General features: G+C 40.1%; 1 protein-coding gene across 3 annotated transcripts in view; it reads right to left on the bottom strand.

The window, feature by feature from the left end:
- The window catches only part of nkain2 (sodium/potassium transporting ATPase interacting 2), a 104,575-nt gene that overhangs the window by 43,126 nt on the left and 39,941 nt on the right, over positions 1-21,508 (bottom strand). For all 3 annotated transcript variants that reach the window (XM_038726259.1, XM_038726258.1, XM_038726260.1), the window contains exons 2-3: positions 3,941-4,078; positions 2,907-2,987 (exon numbers count right to left, since the gene is read on the bottom strand). In XM_038726259.1, coding sequence (XP_038582187.1) covers positions 2,907-2,987; positions 3,941-4,078 — 219 coding nt within the window. The remainder of the gene's footprint in view (positions 1-2,906; positions 2,988-3,940; positions 4,079-21,508) is intronic.

Below are 21,508 nucleotides of genomic sequence, written 5' to 3'. Positions count from 1 at the left end.
GTGATGGATTCATATCTCATACAACAGCTGGTGAATCCAGGCGGGGGGGGGGGGCTCCCCTCTCCCTCAGTAACTGGGTCAAGGTTGATGTGCCCTTGAGCGAGGCACACGCACAAACTGTTCTGGTCATAAAAACAAGCTGTTCAGCGCCTGGTTCGAGAGTGCTCCTCTCTGATTGGCCCACAGGTAATTGATAAAGGTGTTGCTAATTAACTAGCTGCTTTGCCCTCGTTAGGGACCAGATGTGATGATTTTGGTCTGCAGTGCTGAAGCTTTAATGAAGGGCTTTTTCTAATAAAATGAGGAGAAATATTAGACTCATATAATTTCATTATAGAATATAAATTATACATTTGGTGATATAATTAATTTTATTCTATTCAATTAACCTTTGAATTGCTATTATGCAGCTTTTCCAGATGTTTCTAACTTGCTCTCTAGTTCCAAAATGGCTGACAGGCTTGTATTTTCAGTGTGATAAAGACTAAACCCAAACAGCAGTTCCTCCCAGCTGTAGTGGTTGTTGTAACTGTTAAAACTAGGCCTCAGGGACGGTGAGAGGTGTAAATCATAGGTTCAGATCAGAGATCAATGAAGCTGCAGGTTTCTAGACAGAAGATGGGGGGATTTTATACGACTGTTGACTCACTGTAAAACTTCTGGCCATAGTTTGGATGGCAACAAAACTTAACAATGCTCACAGTGTGTGTGTGTGTGTGTGTGTGTGTGTGTGTGTGTTGGGAGAACAGACAGACCAGGGATGAGTGTATCGAACAGTGAGTGAGTACCAGAGGGAACAGGAAAAGTAGCGGAACAATATGCTGCAATTACGCTTCAGTCCTAAGCTAACAGTGATTATGATCGAAAAGCTGAGAATACCAAAGGGATGAGGATTAGGATAGATGATATGTGCTGCCATAACTGGTAGCAGACAGGTTACATAACCGTCCAATAGAACGAGTAATTTAGAGCAAATTGCGGTGGGGGAAGCCATTTTTTCAACACCACACCACAGAGTGTAATCAGCCATAATCAGTACTCCTGTCAACTGATTTCTTCTGTTTATGGAAGCGCTGATTGGCCCTAATTAATTGTCTAAGTTGATAATCTGTATTTAAAATCAACTAAATGTAGAATGGATTCGCTTTTGAAAATTGAGTCTGAAAAGACTTGAACAACCTAAGCTCATGTTTCATATGTATATTGGTAGGTAGGGATGTGCAACTCATCGAATTGTAATCACAATTTCCATTTTGGCTTCCAACGATTATAAAATCAAGTTAATCAAGATAAAAAGATTATCATGCCGCATGCTGTTTCACAGTGACACTCATTTTGTCTTGTGTTATAGATCCAGAGCACCCTTCTCCTTTACAGCGACGCCTCACGACCCTCCCTAAAAGCCCAAACTCACTCTCATCCAGGATGTTGCATGTTTATTTCGGACTGAGCAAAGATGACATTCACATGTTATGTTTCCTAAGTCAATCAGTAACAGTGTTAAATAGTTGTGATCTCAGTATTGACCAAAATAATCGTGAATATGATTTCTGCCATAATCGAGCAGCCCTATCAGTCTGTACTACCAATCAAATAACTGAAACGCTTTGATCTCATCATTACGAGTCAGTGCGAGAATTATACTCCGTTAACACTAAGCCAGTTAATGTGACTTGGGTGAATCAGAGAGCTATACTGCAAAAAAGAAATATTGGAGAAAGATTTCCATCTGCTTATGGAAGTCACCGCAGGATGTTTTCACATGTTTAGTCAAGATGTGCCTTACTTATCTCATCTTTACTCCTCTAACTGTTAGCAGTCTGTGGAAGTAGCCACTGACACGGTCTTGCCCCCGTGATTATGGCAGCTGAAGTTATACTAAAATGACGCTAAAATGATGTGACCCTTCCTGTCAGAAGAGACAGCTAGAAAGCCGTCTCAGCGATTTCAGCACTTGCGGTCAAAGTAGGGAGATAATTCTCATCTTATTATCACACAGGAGGGTGTGTTTGTGTAGTTCACAAACACACCTTCTTTGCCGGGTGCAGACACTGGCTTTTAGAGAGCATATCAAAAAGACAACAGTCTAGCTTCAGAGAGCAGTGATCCGTATACAGAGAAAGACATGGATTTTGTCTCGTTCATGGTTCTTTCAGAGGAGCCATCCATGTGTTACTTTTTGTTTGTGTTAGATTATGGATAGTTCTTAGCTAAAGTTATTCTTCTTGTGGCCTTTTTACTATTGCCAAGAGCTTTAAATGCATTACCGCCCTCCTCTGGACTGAGATAGGGTCTACCCAGATTTGCATCTAGCATGGGAAAACCTACACAGATAAAATAAGATTTGAGATCTGGCTAAGGAAGATGCAAATTTGTGGCTAAATTTAAATGAAATTTAGCTGATTACTGTAGTTTTTAATAAACATTATTCAAATGGGAGTAATGCAAGATGGTGTATGTGGGACAGACTTAAAATAAACTACAGTGCCCATTTTTATGGTAAGATAAACATATACCTGTCACCCAGTGCAACAATGTGGCTCATTGTTTTTAATTGTTTCTGGACCACAGTGGGGTTCTTTAGTATAGCATTAGCTACATCAGGCTTTGGATACACAGGAAACAATACTTTTGGTAGGGTCAATTCTTTGCTGGATTTAGACTTCACATGGCGTCTGCTGACAATAAGAAAAATATAGAATACTGCCAGCCTTATACTTGCATCTTCATTTTAATATGAGACACACAACTGTAAGTGTACCTGGGGCCTTAGAGATCCACACTAACTCTAGAAATCCCACATGCAACAACACTTTAAAAGTGCAGTCTTGGTCTTAGTTAAGTGACAACGAACATTGGAAAACTTAACATGGATGGAGAAATAATCCAAAGAACTGTTTTCTTACTCTGGACAGATCTCCAACCTCCAGGTAAAAACAGATGATGAAAACATTCCAGGTCATCCACACGACCAGCCAGGCTGCGTACTGCAGAGAAACAGGACGGGAGAGAAGAAAGTGAGAGGCAGACAGGACCTGACAGGCCTTTGTTGGAGAATTAGAAAAGCATGTTCACGTCTTGCATTTGTAGCGAACGAGATGGAGAGAAAAGACAGAGGGGGGCTTCACTTTTGATGTAGTTAAGATGCAGAGACACAAAAACAGCGGCGAAGAGTGCAACCAATCACAGGAATTAAACCAGACAGAGAGAGAAAATAGACAGCAGGATGCGCATGTGTATGTGTGTAAAAAATGCGTTATAAGCAGGAAAGAATGAATGAATGATGAAAGTAAAGCAGAATTTATGAGCTTAGGTCAAACTTTCATTGCTTGTCATTATCTCAATCGTCTCGCTTAATGTTCTCTGTGTTCATGTGAAGGTCTTTGGGAGGGGTCGGCAGGGTTTATACTGTATGATGTGTGGGAGGGCTGTGTGGAGGCCTGCAGCCGCTGTGGGAACTTCTGAAAGTTTATTGAAGCGTAAATTATTTTCTCGAATTATTTTGTCTTGGATCCACCAGTAGGCTTTTTTTTTTAAATGATTTATTCAGACTGGGTCATATTTCTTGTTATATACATGCAGCTTTTGCTGTTTCACAGTGCATTCTCTAGGTATGAATAAAAAAGCTTTCAACATCTGAGAGAGGATCAGTTGTTAAACATGTTATGTTGTTCTGTACACACAGTGCAGCTAAAGACGTCACCATGGTACAATTTTCATGGCTGGTTGTGCTATGAGACATACAAATGATAAACTTCAAATTAAAAAATGGTTAAACTGTCACTCCTATGCAACAGCAGTAATACAACTAGTCCTCATTATTTAATGCAGAGAGCTGAGTATAGGATAATAAGAGGCTGTTTATGAATCTAGGGCAAAGGATGTGTAAAATGGCTGTTTCCAATAAGTGAGTGTGTGAGTGTGAGTGTGTACAACCCACCCCAGTGACGTATCTCGGCCTGAACTGAATCGTGCCAAACAGGCCCAGGATGACGATCACAATGTGGAGGAAGTTGGTCAGGATGGGAGCCCACTGGTAGCCAAGGAAATCTATCACCTGACGCTCCAACACGCTGACCTGAGAGGAGGAGGAGGGGGAGGAGAGGAGATTAGTGGCGAGGAACAGCAAATCAACAACAGAGGGGAAGACAGAGGGGAATGTTGTGAAGAGTAAACCCATCAGTGTCATTCTGCTTTTAATTACCAATCACCTCTTAAAGCTGATATGAGCCTTAACACCACTTGAACCTTAAATTTGATTTAAAACAGTTTCCGCATTTAAACTATACACTATAGCAGACAAACATATAACTCCATGACGTGGAGCTAAAAATGTTAGTAAATTAATCAGCAATTGTTTTGACACCGACTACTTGTTTCAGTCAATTTCAAGCAAAAATGCCAAATATCTGATGGTTTGACTTGCTGAAGTGAGCAAGCAGAATATATTTCAGTTGTTGGTTGGACAAAACAAGCTATTTGAAGACATCACCTTGGGCCCTGACAAATTGTGATTGACATTTTTTCCCCCTGACATGTTAGAGGCAAAACAATGAATCAATGAACTGAGGAAATAATCAGCAGATTAGTCAATAATAAAAAGCCCTACTATGATGTCATTTTGTAATTATCAATGGCTCCACTATTGATCAAAATTAAAATATTGGTATTGCTTCACTGTTTTAATCAAGTTGATCTCATATACAGCCTATTTGTATTTTTGGAAAACTTCGAGTCCATTCCTTAATAACGGACTTTCTTAAAGTTCAATTAGTACAATTAGTGCTCTTATCCTAATGAAGTAAACTGTAATCAGTTATCTATGCATTACAGTTAGGCTCCCAGGGCTGTGTGTGTGTGCTGTAGGTTTATTATCATTCAGTCACTGGAGCCTCATGCTGCGATAGTTAATGAAGTCAGCACAGCAAACGATATGGCACTGCTAAATATATTAACACACTCACACAAACACACAGGGAGACAGAGAGAGAGAGAGACATGAGGAGGAAGAGGAAGCAGGAGACAAAGGACAAGGCACATTAACAAAAGAAAGAAAGAAAAAAAGAAAGAAAGACCATTATTAGGTTTATTTAGCCCAAAAAGAGACCAATATCTACAGTTCTACATGATCAACTAGAAGGGTTTACACACAAACAGCTTATACATCAACTAAAGGCCTTTATTTTCCATTATTCTCACTCTCTTCATACACACACACACACACACTTCTGGATGGCTGAGCTCACAGTGTCCTAATGTGAGACCATATGGCAACACTGCAGCCTTTCACAGCCACGGTATACACACAAAGGCACACACACACACACACACTATTTAAAGCGCACATGAACTGTAACCTTGTATAAACTACACCTATCAGACATTAGTTTTAACTATGAGAACATTTATTGAATGTGAGAGTTACACAAAGAGGAAGGTGTATAAATGAGTGTGAGGTGTGCTGACATATGTGCATCCACCCTTGTGTGTGTGTGTGTTTCCATGTCAGGGCAGGTCTGCTGTGCTTGCACTTGACAGCACCTGCTGTTATTGGACACACTGGGCTCAGCTGGCACCACAATGTGTGAGTTTCTGTGTGTGTGTGTTTGTGTGTGTGTGCAAGAGTGAGTGACTGAGTGACTGAGTGAGAGAGAGAGAGAGAGAGAGAGAGACATTGTGTTTCTTTGTGTTTGTGCCTTTATGTGCAGGACAGGCTCCCTCTCTCTGTCGCTCTGTGTTTCTTTGTGTATCTGCTTCATTTTATTCTGTAAATGTGTGTCCTCTCATTGACAATTATATAGTGCTGCAATTGTGCCTCTCTCTCACACACACAAACGTGCGCACGCATGCACACACACACACACACACACACATTCAGAGGCCATTACAAGAAGTCAGAGGCCTCCCAGCCCATTACTGAGGCCCCTGGGGGTCCCTCTTTCATAGCCAATAATATAAACAGTCTTCACTCCAGCTGGGATGCAAACACACTCTTCAAAAAACACACAATAAATCACACACAAACACAAGTTGTAAAGAGAAAATGTGACAGAACGGATGAATGAGGGAAAAATTTGTTTTTACACTATAGGCAACAACCATATTGACTTCTGTTGGTTATGAAAACCTACACCCTTAAGGGTCAGTCAGCAACAAATAGCCTTTTTTCATTAATTGCTCTAACCCGGGTTAATATGGAAGCCTATAAAGAGCAATATTCTAAACCACACCATCTGTTTATTTGCACCGCAATCATCTTTTGATGTGAAATTCTCATTACATGGCTCAGCTGCAAAACAACTAACTTCAGCTGGCCCAGTTCATCATTCTTTGTAATTAAGTCACTGAGTTCTCCTGACAGACAAAAGACAAAGCCTGTTTATAACCCCCACTGCCATAATCCCAGCATCCTTTGTGTGTGTCAAACGACAAAAGCTTCAGATAAGGTGTGAAGTTGCCCGGCCTTTCAACAAGTATGACTCTGTGGGGGTGGGGTGGGGGTACCAGCAGCCCGCACAGTTGCTAGCAGCAGCTATGTTAGCAGATATGGCAGTTTTGTGATATGTGCAGCTGATGAAAGCTTCGGCGCTGTACAGGTGGAGCTTCAAGCTGGCTAGCCGGGTCCTTTGGGATCTGCTGCGACAGGCTTTGATGCTGCCGACAGAGATGTTCATTTCAGTTCTGCTGCTTCAAGCACGAGGGCCAGGGCCATGTTCACATTCAGCTTGTTTATTTAGGTATTTTATACTATGCATCCACCTGTGGACACAGCACATTAGTCTCAATATGTGTTGATTCTGCAGACACAGTTATTTGGAATTGCAAGTTTTGACTCTCATTAAGCTGTACGGCTCTGCAGTGGCTGCCATTACTATCTATAGAGCTCAATAAACAGTCTGCTATGAATATATTTATGAATACATGTACTGTACAGTACAGTATGTATCTTTGTGAGTGTGTGTGTGTGTATGCTTCACAAAACATGGAAAACAAGTTGATATGCAGCCTTCTGTCAATCTGTCTAATGCCTGCACTAAATCCCTCAGGGACCAAGAAAGTTTATTCCACCTACTGTTTTGTTATCATAGACTGATGCTCATGCTCTTGTTAGCTTGCCTTTCCCAAATACAGTAGATAGAGCAACTGACTAAAGAGCTACAGTGCATCCATCACTGTCATGTTGTCCATTCTCACTGTATTCAGTTTCTTCCCCATATAATATGACTAAATTGTTTAGTTTTGTAGAAGCCCTGAAAAAGAATTCTGTGCTTTATTAAAAAAATTAATAAACTAAAAATAGCAAATAGCAATTTGGTTAGGGCTGAATGATTAATCATTTTTATACAAAACTCGTGATTTGAGTGCAATTTCCTCATCCAAAGAGCTGCGACTTTAACAAAATTAAGATTGTTTTAATAAGCTGTAAGATCTGAAAGGTTTAGTCAGCAACTGTTTATTCCAGCTACAATGACAACTGTCACCAACAAATTTCCCCAGCTGTCGCTAATTAACGTTGATTCTGTTGGTGGCCAAACAACAAAAATGACACTCAGCTGCAGTCGGCAGCAGCAAAACCGGGCTGCAAAGTAATTTTTGTGGCCCATCAAAGTACGCCCACTGAAGTGCTTGTTTTCTTAAAAGAGTAGGGATTCTTTTTGTTTAACCAGTCATTATATTGCTATTGTCAAAGCCACCAGACTCCATTGATAAAAACACAAATTTTACCTCGCAGAATACGGGAGTTGCCAGTCTACCGCTGCCGCAATCGGTTAGTTAGTTTGTGTTATTGTGTGACTTGGTTGTTTTAGTTTGTTTGTGTTATTGTGTGACAGTTAAAATTGGTGTTTTTAAGGGTTTAAAACACAAAAGTCACACAATAACACAAACTAACCGATCAAGGTAGCAGTAGACCAGAGATGTAAAATTACTATTTTTGTCAAGGGAATCTGGTAGCTTTGACGAGAGAGCTATCGCGACTGTTTCTGGTTAAAAAAACGATCTTAAAAACGTCTATCTTTTTAGGGATCCATCATCTTTCATGATTTGGGGTCCAGGTTGAAAAATACCCCTGAACCAGGAGGTCCAGAATCCAGGGCTGTAAAGCAGCTCGTCCTGTCAGTTTGTGAAGCAAAACGCTTAATACAGCTACGCACTTGCAGTTTGTCATTGTGGTCAAGTGGACTAGTGGACATGGTTGTTACCAATTACAATTACACCATTTTGAATGTCATAATTATTTTTAAATATTACTGAGTAATGTTAAATACACCACTGACATAATAGATTAATAAATGTGAGCTAAATTTGTCAATTTAGCTCACATTTATGAACTTAGAAGTTGACTTTGCTCTGACTGGTTTAAACCCTGGAAGCATTTGATCTCATTCTGTTAATGTTGAAACAAGATGAATGTGAGAATTATGATTAGGATTGGTGCAAACATAAGTTGATAAAAACAATGTAAATCATAAATGCCAAGCTGGAGTTAAATTCTAGCAATTCACAGTAAATAATCACAGTTTACATCGCAGTATTGTTCTGGCTCCTCAGAATTTTCAGCCCAAGTTTTGGGATAATTCACTGCAAAAACTTTAAACATGTCTGTAAGCGGTCAAACATGTCATCTTTTACCGGATGTCAGCTGGGAAGTGTTTCTTTTTGGATAAATAAACAAAAATTAAAACTTAAGACTGAGGTTAAAAATGCAAAGAGAGACAGATATTGGTAATTTATAGAGGTGAACAAAGGATTTCTAAAATGTGTGTTCACCCAGTGCACACGGATGCACACAGACGGCAGACATGTGGCTGAAGTGATAGTGAGAGACACTCACACTCAAATGCTTTGGGAATAGACTGAGGGTGATGAAAGGGACAATACAGAGAGGCAGAGGAGAAAGCAGGGAGAGAGAAAGAGAGAGAGCGAGATTGTGGTCTACTAGATAATGAATGATAGAATGATATCAAAGAATTATTATTGCTCCAGACAGGGAGACAGCTGTACTGTGGGACCATTATGAGACACTGCAGAGCGATAAAAGTGTATTTTATTTTAAAGAGAAGAAGAGAGGAGAGCGAATGAGACGGCGAGGGACAGAAAGCCAGGCGAAGAGATCTGATGAGAGGGTCTGAAGAGATGGAGAGGTGATTAAGATCTGACAGACTGGGGAAAAAGGAGGAGATGAGAGAAAGGCAGTGGTGAGAGAAATGAAAATGTCTCATCTTCTGTCCCCCAATTCCTCCATCCTTACCTTCTTCTCTCTCCAGGCAACTATTTCTTCTCTTTGCTAATCTTCTCCCATCTTCTCATTTCCTCCCTACCTCTGTCTTCTTTCCTGTTCTCATCACCCCCTGCTCTTTTTCCTCTCCTACATATTTAATATGCATTCATCTGTTACCAGATCTAATGTGTCATAAAACAACAAATTACCTCATCTGCCTCCTCCATCTCTTTCCTCCATTACCGCACTACCTTCTCCACCTTCCGTGTTCTCTTTGTGTTCTCTAGATCTCCTTCCTTCCCCTCCCAGCGTCCTCCACTATGTCGGCCTGCTATCTCTCGTTCACTTGCCTCCCTCCTCAATATCATCCTTCCCTCCCTCGTTCCCTCAGTGCTTTTGGCCGAGAGTTTTCGCTTGGTTCTGTGACCTTTAAAAAACTGCTGATCAAATTCTGCTGCTCATCCCATTATAGACGGCAGAAAGGGAGGGAAAAAAGGGGGAGGGACGAAGGGAGGGGGATGAGGTCAGATGGGGTAGGAGGGCGAGAAGGAGCTGGGGAAAGAGATGGTAGAGGAGAGGAGGTATGGGAAGCAGCAGGGATGGAGTGGAGAGAAAAACAGGCAGAGGAGGTGAGAAATGTCCAACAAAAACTTTATGAGTCAGACAGGGAGCATCACGACTCAGCAACAAATCAGAAACACATCCAGGTAAATATTAATGCCTTTTTTCCCTCCTCAGCTTTCCTTCTGAAACCATAATTTTTCTTCTGCCTCCACATTCATCGTAAACTTTATTCTCCTAATAAAACTCTCCTAGCTATTGTGGTTTACTGTTAACTTAATTAAGGCCGCCTGCCCGCGCCGTATCCCACTGTGTACAGCAAAAAGCAATCTCCTATCGATTCAGTTCACACAACGATCCATTCATCTCCATTGGAGGCTATTAGGGACCATTTGTGGCTACTTAGGGCTCAGAGAGAGAGGAGAGACGGCAGGGGAAGATGGGGCGAGCAAAGTGAGAAGGGAAAAGAAGGAAGGATGTAGAGAAAAGGGAAGGGAGAGAGAAGGAGTGGGAGCGAATGGGTGGAGAAGACAAGAGAGCTAGAGGAAGGGGTGGAGATGGAAAAAGACAATGATGATCATAGGTGAAAATCTTTCCATTAAATATCCAATTTCCTCACTCAGGCCCACTCATTGTCATCCAAACTATTCAGTCATCTGTAATAGCGATAATGTCCTAGTCACTCAGCTATAGATAGACTGCACAAAACTCCAACTGAGAGTCCCACTTAAATTAACATTACAGGATGGCCATTAGGCTGGTATACTTAAGGCTGTGGTCATAAAACTGATAACAGTGCTTTCATGCAAATACACTCTGGTAACATATCCGTGACTCATAGAGTTGATGTGTTACCTTTCCACAAGTTAGCTGAACTTTCCAGAGAGTTTGCGTTAAGCTACTTCTGAGCCCCAAGGTGTACCTTCAGAATTTTCTGATCTTACAGGCTTTCTAGGCTGGTGAGCGACATTATCAAGAAACTTCAGGAGATACGGCTTAATTTTGAGTTCTGTGCTAGAATTTCATCATGTGGCTGTACAGCTTCACCTGCTGAGGTGAGGTGGAAAAACACACCAGGGTTCAAATAATATGCATGTTTGAAAACAGACTCTGGTAAAGTGCCAATGTTTCTAGGCTAGAACTAAATTTGAGTTAGAATCTATAAATTTCACAGTTTCCACATCCACCTAAAAAATCAGGGATTCAACACTTACCCCAGAATTTTATTTTGTCAGATAAAAAGTCTAAACAGGTGGCGTTTAAAAGGAATAATTCAACAAGATCGATACCACCCTAATATCTGTCTGTTAAATATTAAGGTAGAGCCAGCAGCTAGTTAGCTTGAAATGTAACTACATATTATAGACTGTATAAAAGAAGTGGATGTAGCCACAGTGACACCATGTATTGGTTTGTGCCTCAAGTTAGGCATTTTGGTATTTTGGCATTGGTTGTTTTGGAACCAGAATTGATCATATTTGGACGCGATGGTGGAGCAAGCTAGCTTGGTTAATAAGGTTAATTTGTAATTCAGGTTAACTGTTATAATTGGAATGCTAGTTTTGGCTAGCTTAAAGCAAAACAGCTTACCAGAAAAAAATGAACAGCTGACTCTTTAGAGTGTCTTTTACTACAACTGAACACTGAACAAGACATTTTTAGATGACCAAAGCGTTACACTTAACTTTCATGAACTCAAAACACCTACTACTGCCTACTTCAGTTGACTTTTTTTCCTGTCCTGTCCCATTCCCATGATAAATAGTGAAATTGACTCACACCTTGCGGGAATCCTACAGGAAGCCCCTGACCCACAGCATTCCTAAAAAATGTCAGCCTCTACTACACAACCAAATTCTGCTAGATCCCTCCCAGTATTTATTAGATGTACAGATGACTGCACAGGACAGCCACTGTAGGTGTGGCCATCGTAGCATGTAATGTGTGACGGGGGAAGTAAGGAGACACCGACCAGAGTGACCGACAGTGTGACAGACCAACCACCAAGGAACAGGTGTGTAGAGCTGGTAGTCAGAGCTAGCCAGCCATGAGCAGCTGCTGTCATACTCTCTGTCTTTGTGCTGGAAACACAGAGACTCTGCTGGAGCTTTGACAGTCACTAGAAGCACATTCATGGCTCTTTGTAAGAGTTTCGGTGTTGTACCTGTGTGGTAGCTGAGCTAGAGACTCAGAAAGGATGAGACGCTCTCTGGTGTGTGTGTGTGTGTCTGTGGAGGAGTGTCAGTACGTAGCTGTGGCCATGCTATTTATCATGGAATCATCATAAAGCGAAAGACGGTCCAAACCATCTCGCCAAAATAGAAAAATACTAATTAGAGGGTTAGCAAAAAATAGCGTAAACTTCTGTGAATGATGCGTCTCGATTCCCACTCAAGGGTGGGGGCTGGGGAAGGTGGGCAACCCACCTCTGATTAGATGGTCATTGTTTTTTTTTATATATAAATTTTATTTCACCAAAGTTAGAAGGACAGTAAAAGGTGTGGTGGGCTATTTTCAACCCATTTTGATAAATTTGGTAAGAAATGTCAGTATTAACACCAGCAGACATTTTTTTTCAAAACATGTTTAAGCATGCAAAACATATTTAACAGCAAATTGTATTTTTTAAACTTTGTTTTTTGTATAAATTAAATGGTATATACAGTGGGGAGAACAAGTATTTGATACAGTGATGATTTTGCAGGTTTTCCTACTTACAAAGCATTTAGATGTCTGTTATCATAGGTACACTTCAACTGTGAGAGACGGAATCTAAAACTAAAATCCAGAAAATCACATTGTATGATTTTTAAATAATTCATTCAAGTCATTACCTGTATAAACTGTACCTGTTTGAACTCGTCCACACACTCAAAACAGACTCAAACCTCTCCACAATGGCCAAGACCAGAGAGCTGTGTAAGGACATCAGGGATAAAATTGTAAACCTGCACAAGGCTGGGATGGGCTACAGGACAATAGGCAAGCAGCTTGGTGAGAAGGCAACAACTGTTGGCGCAATTATTAGAAAATAGAAAAAGTTCAAGATGACGGTCAATCTCCCTTGGTCTGGGGCTCCATGCAAGATCTCACCTCGTGGGGAAGTGATCATGAGGAAGGTGAGAGATCAGCCCAGAACTACACGGCAGGACCTGGTCAATGACCTGAAGAGAGCTGGGACCACAGTCTCAAAGAAAACCATTTGTAACACACTACGCCGTCATGGATTAAAATCCTGCAGTGCACGCAAGGCCTGAAGTTTGCCAATGACCATCTGGATGATCCAGAGGAGGAATGGGAGAAGGTCATGTGGTGTGATGAGACAAAAATAGAGCTTCATGGTCTAAACTCCACTTGCCGTGTTTGGAGGAAGAAGAAGGATGAGTACAACCCCAAGAACACCATCCCAACCGTGAAGCATGGAGGTGGAAACATCATTCTTTGGGATGCTTTTCTGCAAAGGGGACAGGACGACTGCACCATATTGAGGGGAGGATATCACGAGATCTTGGCCAACAACTTCCTTCCCTCAGTAAGAGCACTGAAGATGGGTCGTGGCTGGGTCTTCCAGCATGACAGTCAAATCAGCAGTGTATCAAATACTTGTCCTCCCCACTGTAACATGTTTTTAGTGGGTTTTGCTGGTAGGCAGATTTTGTGACATGTTTGACAGTGCCAGGCTAGCTGTTTCCCACGTGTGTTCAGTCTTTGTGCTAAGCTAAGGTAACATTCTGTTTATGGTATAGCCTTTCATTAAAGGACAGGTATGAGATTGGTATTAATCTTTTCATCTAACTCTCTCCACCAGACAACTAATAAGAGGATTTCCCAAAAATGGACCCACTGGTGATATGTGGTGTTATCATGCAACATTGTCTAGTTTTATTTTCCCCCATAATATAGTACCAAAGTTTCTATTGGTGACTTGGTGACTATTGGTGGCTTTAATTAACTTCTCTGGTGAATCTTAGAGTGGAACTGGACTTCATCTTTTCAAAACATTAAAGAAAGGCTACTAGAAGTATCGTATATTGCAATCTGATGCTCAGTTTAACTCATGAATTCTCACAAACCCAAAAGGAACACACTAAATAACAGAACTGATCAATTCAAGAAGTCAACAGTTGCATGATATTTTTAACAATGAGATTATAAACACATGGGTCAGTGAAAATGTGAAAACACCAGAAATCAAAAGCAGTTCTGTCCATTGGAGTAGTTTCAAGACCAGTGACTCCAGGCGGTTTCTACACTAAAGGTCGAAGGGCAGAGCTCTGACTTTCCCAAAGAAACTAAAGTAGAACTGTACATGCCCCAAAGTTCAGATGGTCTCTTAGCCATCTAGTGTAAGACATGATTGCCTCTACATGAAGTTCTTTGCAGTTTTTGTAATCTGTTTTTGTTTGTACCTATTATGGATGTCTATCAGACATGATTATAGTACAGTGCATGATTTGCTAATATCTGATATTAAAAATATTGGCCCAACAAATCAGTCTAATCAAACACATGTCACTGCTCAAAGATCCCTGTCCAGATTATACACATTTGGTTCATCTGTTTTGCACCTTTGTTGGCCCGTCACAATGTCAGGTTTTATATATCTGGCTGCCATGGCTGTCAACAGATGGAAAGAGAGGATGGAGGCAGTGTTAGCCAGTTAGCGACACCCTGTAAGTACCCTGATGTGTCATGTGGAACAACCGAGATGGATCAAGATGGCAGTGTGTTAATGAAAGCTGTGCTGTAGAGAGCACTCGTAGGCTATCATTATGGTCACTCATCTCTATACCACAGCTCTAGACAGGCTACTTAGAACTGTGATGAGCAACTGCTGGCCCACAGGCAAAATCCAGTTTCTCTCCTAATTTGGAATAATAAGCCCCAGCACCTGAAATAATTCTAACTGTAATTTAGGTCCCACGGACGTCCAGCATACTTAAATGGAACGTCATTGGAAAGACAGACAGATAGACCTTACGCAAATCTTATTTCTGCTGCCTAACCAGAAATGCCACAGAGGGAATTACCTTTGTCTGCTTCTCTTCTTCTTGAAGTATTAGAACACATGGTGCCACATGTTGATAAGTTGTTTCAGCCCAGCAGTCAAGATGAAGATGTTTCAAGGTAGACAACTTGATTTCACCTATTAAATCAATGGGCTGTGCTGTGTTCGGACCATTGACTTAAAAGATGAAGTTGCCAGAGATTTAATTCTGAACAGAAACAACCTCCTGTATGCTGAAAACCTTTGCCTTCCTACTACTTTATGGTACTTTGGATAAAAGCTATTAAATAAATGGAATTTCTTATATATTGCTGGTCCTATCATGGCTTATTATACACTGGGGTTTGAAAGTCATACAAGATACCTGTATCTTTGTCTGATAATAAAGAAGGGTAAGACTTGAAACAATAATAATAATTAATTAGCAAACCAACATACAGTAGTTCCTATTCTTGTGGCATTGATATTTAAACCAATAACACATCACTCTACCATTGTTCCCTTTGCATTTGTCCCTCACAGCCTCTTCCCTCTGTCCCTTTCTCCCGCCACAAGCACCATGGATCCATTTCACATCTCCTTGTGAACTAACTAGGAGTGATTAATATTCCTATGAAACATTTCTTTATGTAAACGTGGCATTTAAATGTCAGAAACACCGGCTAATCAGTGTGGTATTTCAACAGATCTTCCTTCTCTGTCTGTGACTGTCCACCCCTCTGTCTCTATCTATTTCTGCTGTTGCTCTTTTGTTTTCTGTCAGCTGGATGCTGCTCTCTCTTTGCCTGGGAACAACAATGACAAAAGGTCTGGCTTGAAATCTGACTCTGTAACTGTAAATTCTAGTATTGTCATTTGAAATGTCTGTCTTTCATTCTTTAACTGGCCAAAAGTTGCTTTGGATTTGGTTGAGATTTTAAATTGACATTTTAAATGAAAAAATAAAAGTGGATATTTTAACTGAATGACAGGTGACAGGTGTGTCACTATAATGATACTGCAGCTATTTTGCATATTTAAAAATTTTTTAAAGACCATGTTTTAGTCATATTTGTGGAAACAACTTCTAAAAATCAGATAATATGAGAGTTTCCCATGTCAGATGTTGAGTGACATTTGAAAGCTGTTGTTTCTAAGTGATGCAAGATACAGATACCTGCAAACATACCCACATACTGTTGGTTTTGCACCACCATTAGTCAAATTCAGAGGAAATTGAGGAAGTTGATGTTCTCCAGCAGACTTTTTGTTGGGTTAGTAAAAAGGTTAGTTAGTAAGCTAGTTAGCTCTGTCACATCAATTTCAATCGAATGAATTGATTTCCCTACAAAATGTTGCTGTATTAAATGCTGATGCAAGCTGGTAAGTGCCTTGTTAGTGCGACAATGTCAGTCGGAAACAAAAAAGTGCTGGATGTTCATATTAAACGTGGCTGAAGTTTTAAATAATGAGGTAAAGGTATGTAATACTAATCCCTGTGACCCAAAGGTCAGGCTTCAGACTACTCTGAATCCTAGGTTTCCAAGGTTTTTTATTTCTTTCGTGCCGAGCTGATGTCAGATCCAGGCACAACACAGCTACAAAGTAGCAGGACGTGCCCATCAGTCTGTCTCAGTTATTCAACCACTCTGCTCATAGCTCTTACTCCAGTACATAAACACAACGCAGTGTGGAGGCTATGCAAGGCTACTCAGGGGTTTTTGCTACATAGAGAATTACGAGGCGGATGCCGCTGTGAGATTTGGTCCCACCCCCAGCTCTCAAAAAAACGCTGACATTGTCTTCCGGGTAAACACTCTTTTCCAGCAAGCGTTGCACTTTATGGATTTCTGTCATTTGTATTTGCAGTTTACACGCAACATGCGGACATCGTGACGCTGTATCGTTATCAGCATAGTGTGCCAGGAAAGGCGCTGCTAAAACTTCTAGAGCAGAAGAAAAGAGCTGTCTGATTGGCAGTGCCGCAGTGTGGGGGGTCGCGTTTCCGCTAGTAACGCCTTTGTTAAAAAAAATTTTGTTAAAAAAAATTTGTCAGCAGGTGTAAATGCCACTCTGCGTTTGTGAACACTGCTCTATGCGCCTCAAAATGTGTCACTGAACACCATCCTTTACAGCGACTACAAAGCCAGTGTGTGTTTACACCACTGAAATAGAAGGACTTTTTTCCCCAACTTTTTTCCCACTTTTTCTCACACATCAGAGAACATGAGTGGTAGATATACTGATTAGTGAATACTTTAAAATAAGAAGTAAAATAAGCAAAATAATAAATAAAAAGTGACAGGCTTTGGGGCCGGAGCTAAAACTGATTGTTTCAGACAAGATGAACTGACGGGTTGCATTAAGTGTCAGTATAAGATAAACAGTTTTGTAAACAACTGTTTTTTTTAAAACTGTGAATCACACAAAGCTACTATGAAAAAACATGAAAAAAATCATGAAGAAAAGCATGAGGATAGGGATCAGCATGGAGAACAGGAGAATAAACAGGATCAGGTACAGCACGACCACATTGTTGTGACTTCATTCTAAAGTCTTGCAGTGGGAACTGCTACCTTATCATGGTGATTCAAGTCTTTCTCTCTGTCCTCTGTTTGATCACACCTGTCGCGATAACTCTCTCTCACCATATCTGTTAACTCCATGAGGCTCAACCTCAGCCTCCTGATGCTCATCCTCGTCATCCACAACAACAACAACATCGATACCTTCTTCCTCTTCCTCGTCATCAGGGGAGGCTGGGAGATTGTGGGGTGGTGATGGGGCAGTGGATCAGACACATGCCTTTGGGTGTAAGAGGCCCGCGTTCAATTCCCCACTGTGACATGTCCACCAATGTGTCCCTGAGCAAGACACTTAACACCTAGGTGTGTGACCTCTGACATAAATAGCAATTGTAAGTCACTTTGAAAAAAAGTGTCAGCTAAATGACTAAATGTAAAAGAATAAATGTCAGCTAAATGAATACATGTAAATGAAGTTGTCTCCTGTTGCATATCATCAACAATATGATATATGGTATTCAATGCCATTGTTGTACTGGTACTAAGAGCCTTGGTGTAATATTGGACAGTACCTTCTCTCACTCCAGACATATCAATAATGTATCCCAGACTGCTTTTTTCCATCTGCAAAACATCTCCAGACTACGCCCTGCTCTCTCTCAACACTCAACAGAAGTTTTAGTAAATGTCTTGGTCACTTTGCGCATTGATTACTGCAATGCAATTTTAACAGGCATCCCTAACAATTGTATTCACCGACTGCAACTCATCCAAAACGCAGCAGCAAGGATCATAACACACTCCAAGTCTACAGAACATCCTCCTATGTTGAACGTCACTCCTATGTTGATTCAACTACACTGGCTCCCTGTATCACAAAGGATTAACTTTATATATAAGTAGTATTATTATTAAGATTCAAAGCCCTCCACAATCTGTCTCCCACTTATCTTACTGACCTCATTGAGACCTACACTCTATCTCGTTCCCTACGGTCTTCCACAACAAGCTTTTGGCACATCCAAGCTCTATTACAAAATTCAAAACTGCTTGCAAAACACATCTTTTCAAACTAGCATACTCACTGTAATAATGTACAACACATTCACATTTGATTGTTGATGTTTTAATTTTATTTACTTTTTATTTTGTTTTTATGTAGTTTTAAAGATGCTATGATGATAGTATGTACTATTGCTGCTTGTCATATTTTATGATGTAAGGCGACCTTGAGTGTCTTGAAAGGCACCATCAAATTAAATGTATTTAATATTATTTAGGGCTGTCCCACGACTACGGATTTACATAGTCGAATCATGTACTATGTTTGTGAGACGCGATTGAGGGTGGCGGCGGTTAAGCCTCCGTCTCTACAGCAAGTTCCTCTTCTGCTACTCCACACTCACATATACACGCTACGCCTACACATGCGCACTGATGCCCTGAATCTTCAACTATTCGGGGTCAGCCCTATTATTATTATTATTATTATTATTATTATTATTGCATGACGTAAAGTGGAAGCTGGTTGAGCTAGTTAGGAAGGTCATGTAACTTACAGTAAAGGGAAAGAGGTTACTGCAGAACAGGAGGGAGTGACTGAATATCTCCCATCTCATATTCAGGTTGAGGAATTGGGATTGTGGCTGGAGGGAGGTTTGATTTTTTTGAATTGCAGGTGTATTTCCATATACCTATATATATATCTATATGCATGTTTGATGGTTTGATGATACAGGGTGGCCTAGGGCTAAATTGCTGAGCATTAACTGTATTGGATATATACTGCCTGTGTGTGTTTCTGTATTTTTAAAGCACATCACTTGAACTGTTGCATAAAATATATAGTGCATATAGTATGGATCCCATCCTATATATCTGACTAGTGCTGTCACATTAGTCACATTGCTGCTGACAACAAAATAAACCTAATGTCACTGTCCTGCTTTTGTATGTGTGGGTCACGTTTATTCAAAATGATCCCTGTTTGTGCAAACTAATGTAAATAGGGAGACTGGGCTGGTCAGTGTTGGTTTCATAATGCTAACACACTGCATCTCTGCTGCATCGGCTGGTGACTCGTCAGAAATAAGACCAGGGAATTATTTTATTGTCTTGTTTCATTTGAAGCTGCTACTTTTGATTGGATTTTTAAAGGGCAAATGCCAAAGCTTCTTATTGAGCTATGTGACAAGACTGGTTTCTTTCCATGGCAACTGCAGCGCGTGTAGACGCAGTAACCAGCAGCTCCCTTAATTGTTGGTACCTACCTACCTACCTACCTTTTTGAAACAGAACATTATCAACTCTGACTCAACGTACAAGAATGAATGATGTTTCTCTCTTGGAGATGGTGGACCAACGAGAAAATAGGTGAATTTAAAAAGAAGCCACAAGGGCACTAGAATTAATAACAATTTTACGTACCTAATTTGGGAACAGAGTAATTGAGTATTTTTAGATTGAGGTAATTATAAGTTTACTTGTAAAGCAAGTACATGAACCGAATGCTTCTTTTACCACTGACAAAGAGTTGCTTTTATGGACCAAGATGTGTACTTGTACAGCAAGTGTCACAAATTAGACCACCATGAACGAGACTAACCAACATTTTACACAAGGATCCAGGAAAAAAAGGTATGTTATGCTTTGTCAAAAGTAATTTAGACAAATATATAGTATGTTATCCTATAGGATAATATTACAGTACATATGTTTTGGCTCTACTAGACCCCAGAGAGGTTGACAAACTGTGAGGAAACTTCAAGAAGAGGGATTTGGGAGGAGTAGTGCTGCGTAAAAAGTGCTATCAACATAGAAGTAAAGAACTTTCATATTTTTTCACAGTGAGTGTCAGAAATTAATAATGTTTTCGTTTGTAAGAGAAATGAATAAGAGATTCTTCCATCTGTAATGAAAAAAAAAGAGTAATCAGAAATAACTTAGCAAGCAAAAGGTAATTGTAATTATCTAAATAGCATTTTGACATTTGACATTCTCAACACTGCAGTACATTAAAGCTGTGATAGGCAACGTTGGAGGAACTAGCAAGAGATAGCGAGATTCATACAATGAGGCACGGGTAGAGTGCGTGCAGGTAGACACATAGGTAGGTAGGAGGTAGGAAGCTAGGTAGCTAGGTATTTCATTCGAAATAAACGGGGTAAATAAACCACAGTCCTTGTGATATCCACAAGGACGCCATTACAGTCGTGAGAAGAACAACCAGAAGACACAATCACATTCGAAACATCACTTTCCAAATGGCGGAAAGTGACAAAGAAGAATCTACTAAAGTATGGGGAAGAACTGTAGAAGAACTTTTTTGAATGTTACTGTTTATATTTAGATGTGGATTGATGAATTCATTGAGGGTCGAGTGTGTTTCAGTCACAGTCTCTCGAAGCATTAGAATTGCTAGCATGTAGCATTTCTTTGCTACGGTGTGCTGTTACACTGTTTTATTACGTGGTGTATTATATTCCTTGTCTATTATAATTCTATATCAATACATACTCTTGCATAGTTTCTATTACTTATTAATTCTATACTTTTATTCTTATATTAGTTTTATATGACTTTTATCATTTATTTTTTACTTTCTCTATGTATCTGTAGTCAGTTCTATACTTGTGCTACTGTTGAGGAAATAATGCAACATTAATTTAAGCAATTTGCTGTTAAAGTGGTACAGTTTGGTAACACGGTGTGGGCATTATCTGATGCATTTCATTTTCATAATGCATTTTTGTTGATATTGCAGCTTTCAATCGACTGCATGGACAATGTTGATGGATGTCCTGGAGTTGTCATCTATGGTGATGAAACCTTCCCCATTTCTTTTTAACAAGTAAGGTTTATATCTTGTAAACAAACTGTTAGAAAACGTAAAAAAGAGAAACCCATATAGACCAATGGGATTTGGGAGGAGTAGTGGTGCGTAAAATGTATAGCATGAACATCTTCTGTATTCTACCGTGTTTTACAGCCGGAGTCTCTTGAGACTTTAAACAGAAGTATTTTATTTCACTCCACTACATTAACGTTTTCTCTACAAAGGACATTTCATTGTGTGATGTCATCAGATGAAAATCATGGTATCAGCAATTCTCATTTATTAGTCAAAGTCATGTAGTATCATCACAAAACATCATTAAAAAAATAAATTATATTTTAGTTAACAAGATAAAATGAATAAAGATTAAACACAGTGTG

This window comes from Micropterus salmoides, unplaced genomic scaffold (assembly GCF_014851395.1).
Source record: "Micropterus salmoides isolate LMB-PRFRI ecotype aquatic unplaced genomic scaffold, ASM1485139v1 Ms_hic_scaffold_18, whole genome shotgun sequence".
NCBI lineage: Eukaryota > Metazoa > Chordata > Actinopteri > Centrarchiformes > Centrarchidae > Micropterus > Micropterus salmoides.
Note: the sequence above shows the minus strand (reverse complement) of the source record. Positions and strands in the feature narration are given on the sequence as shown.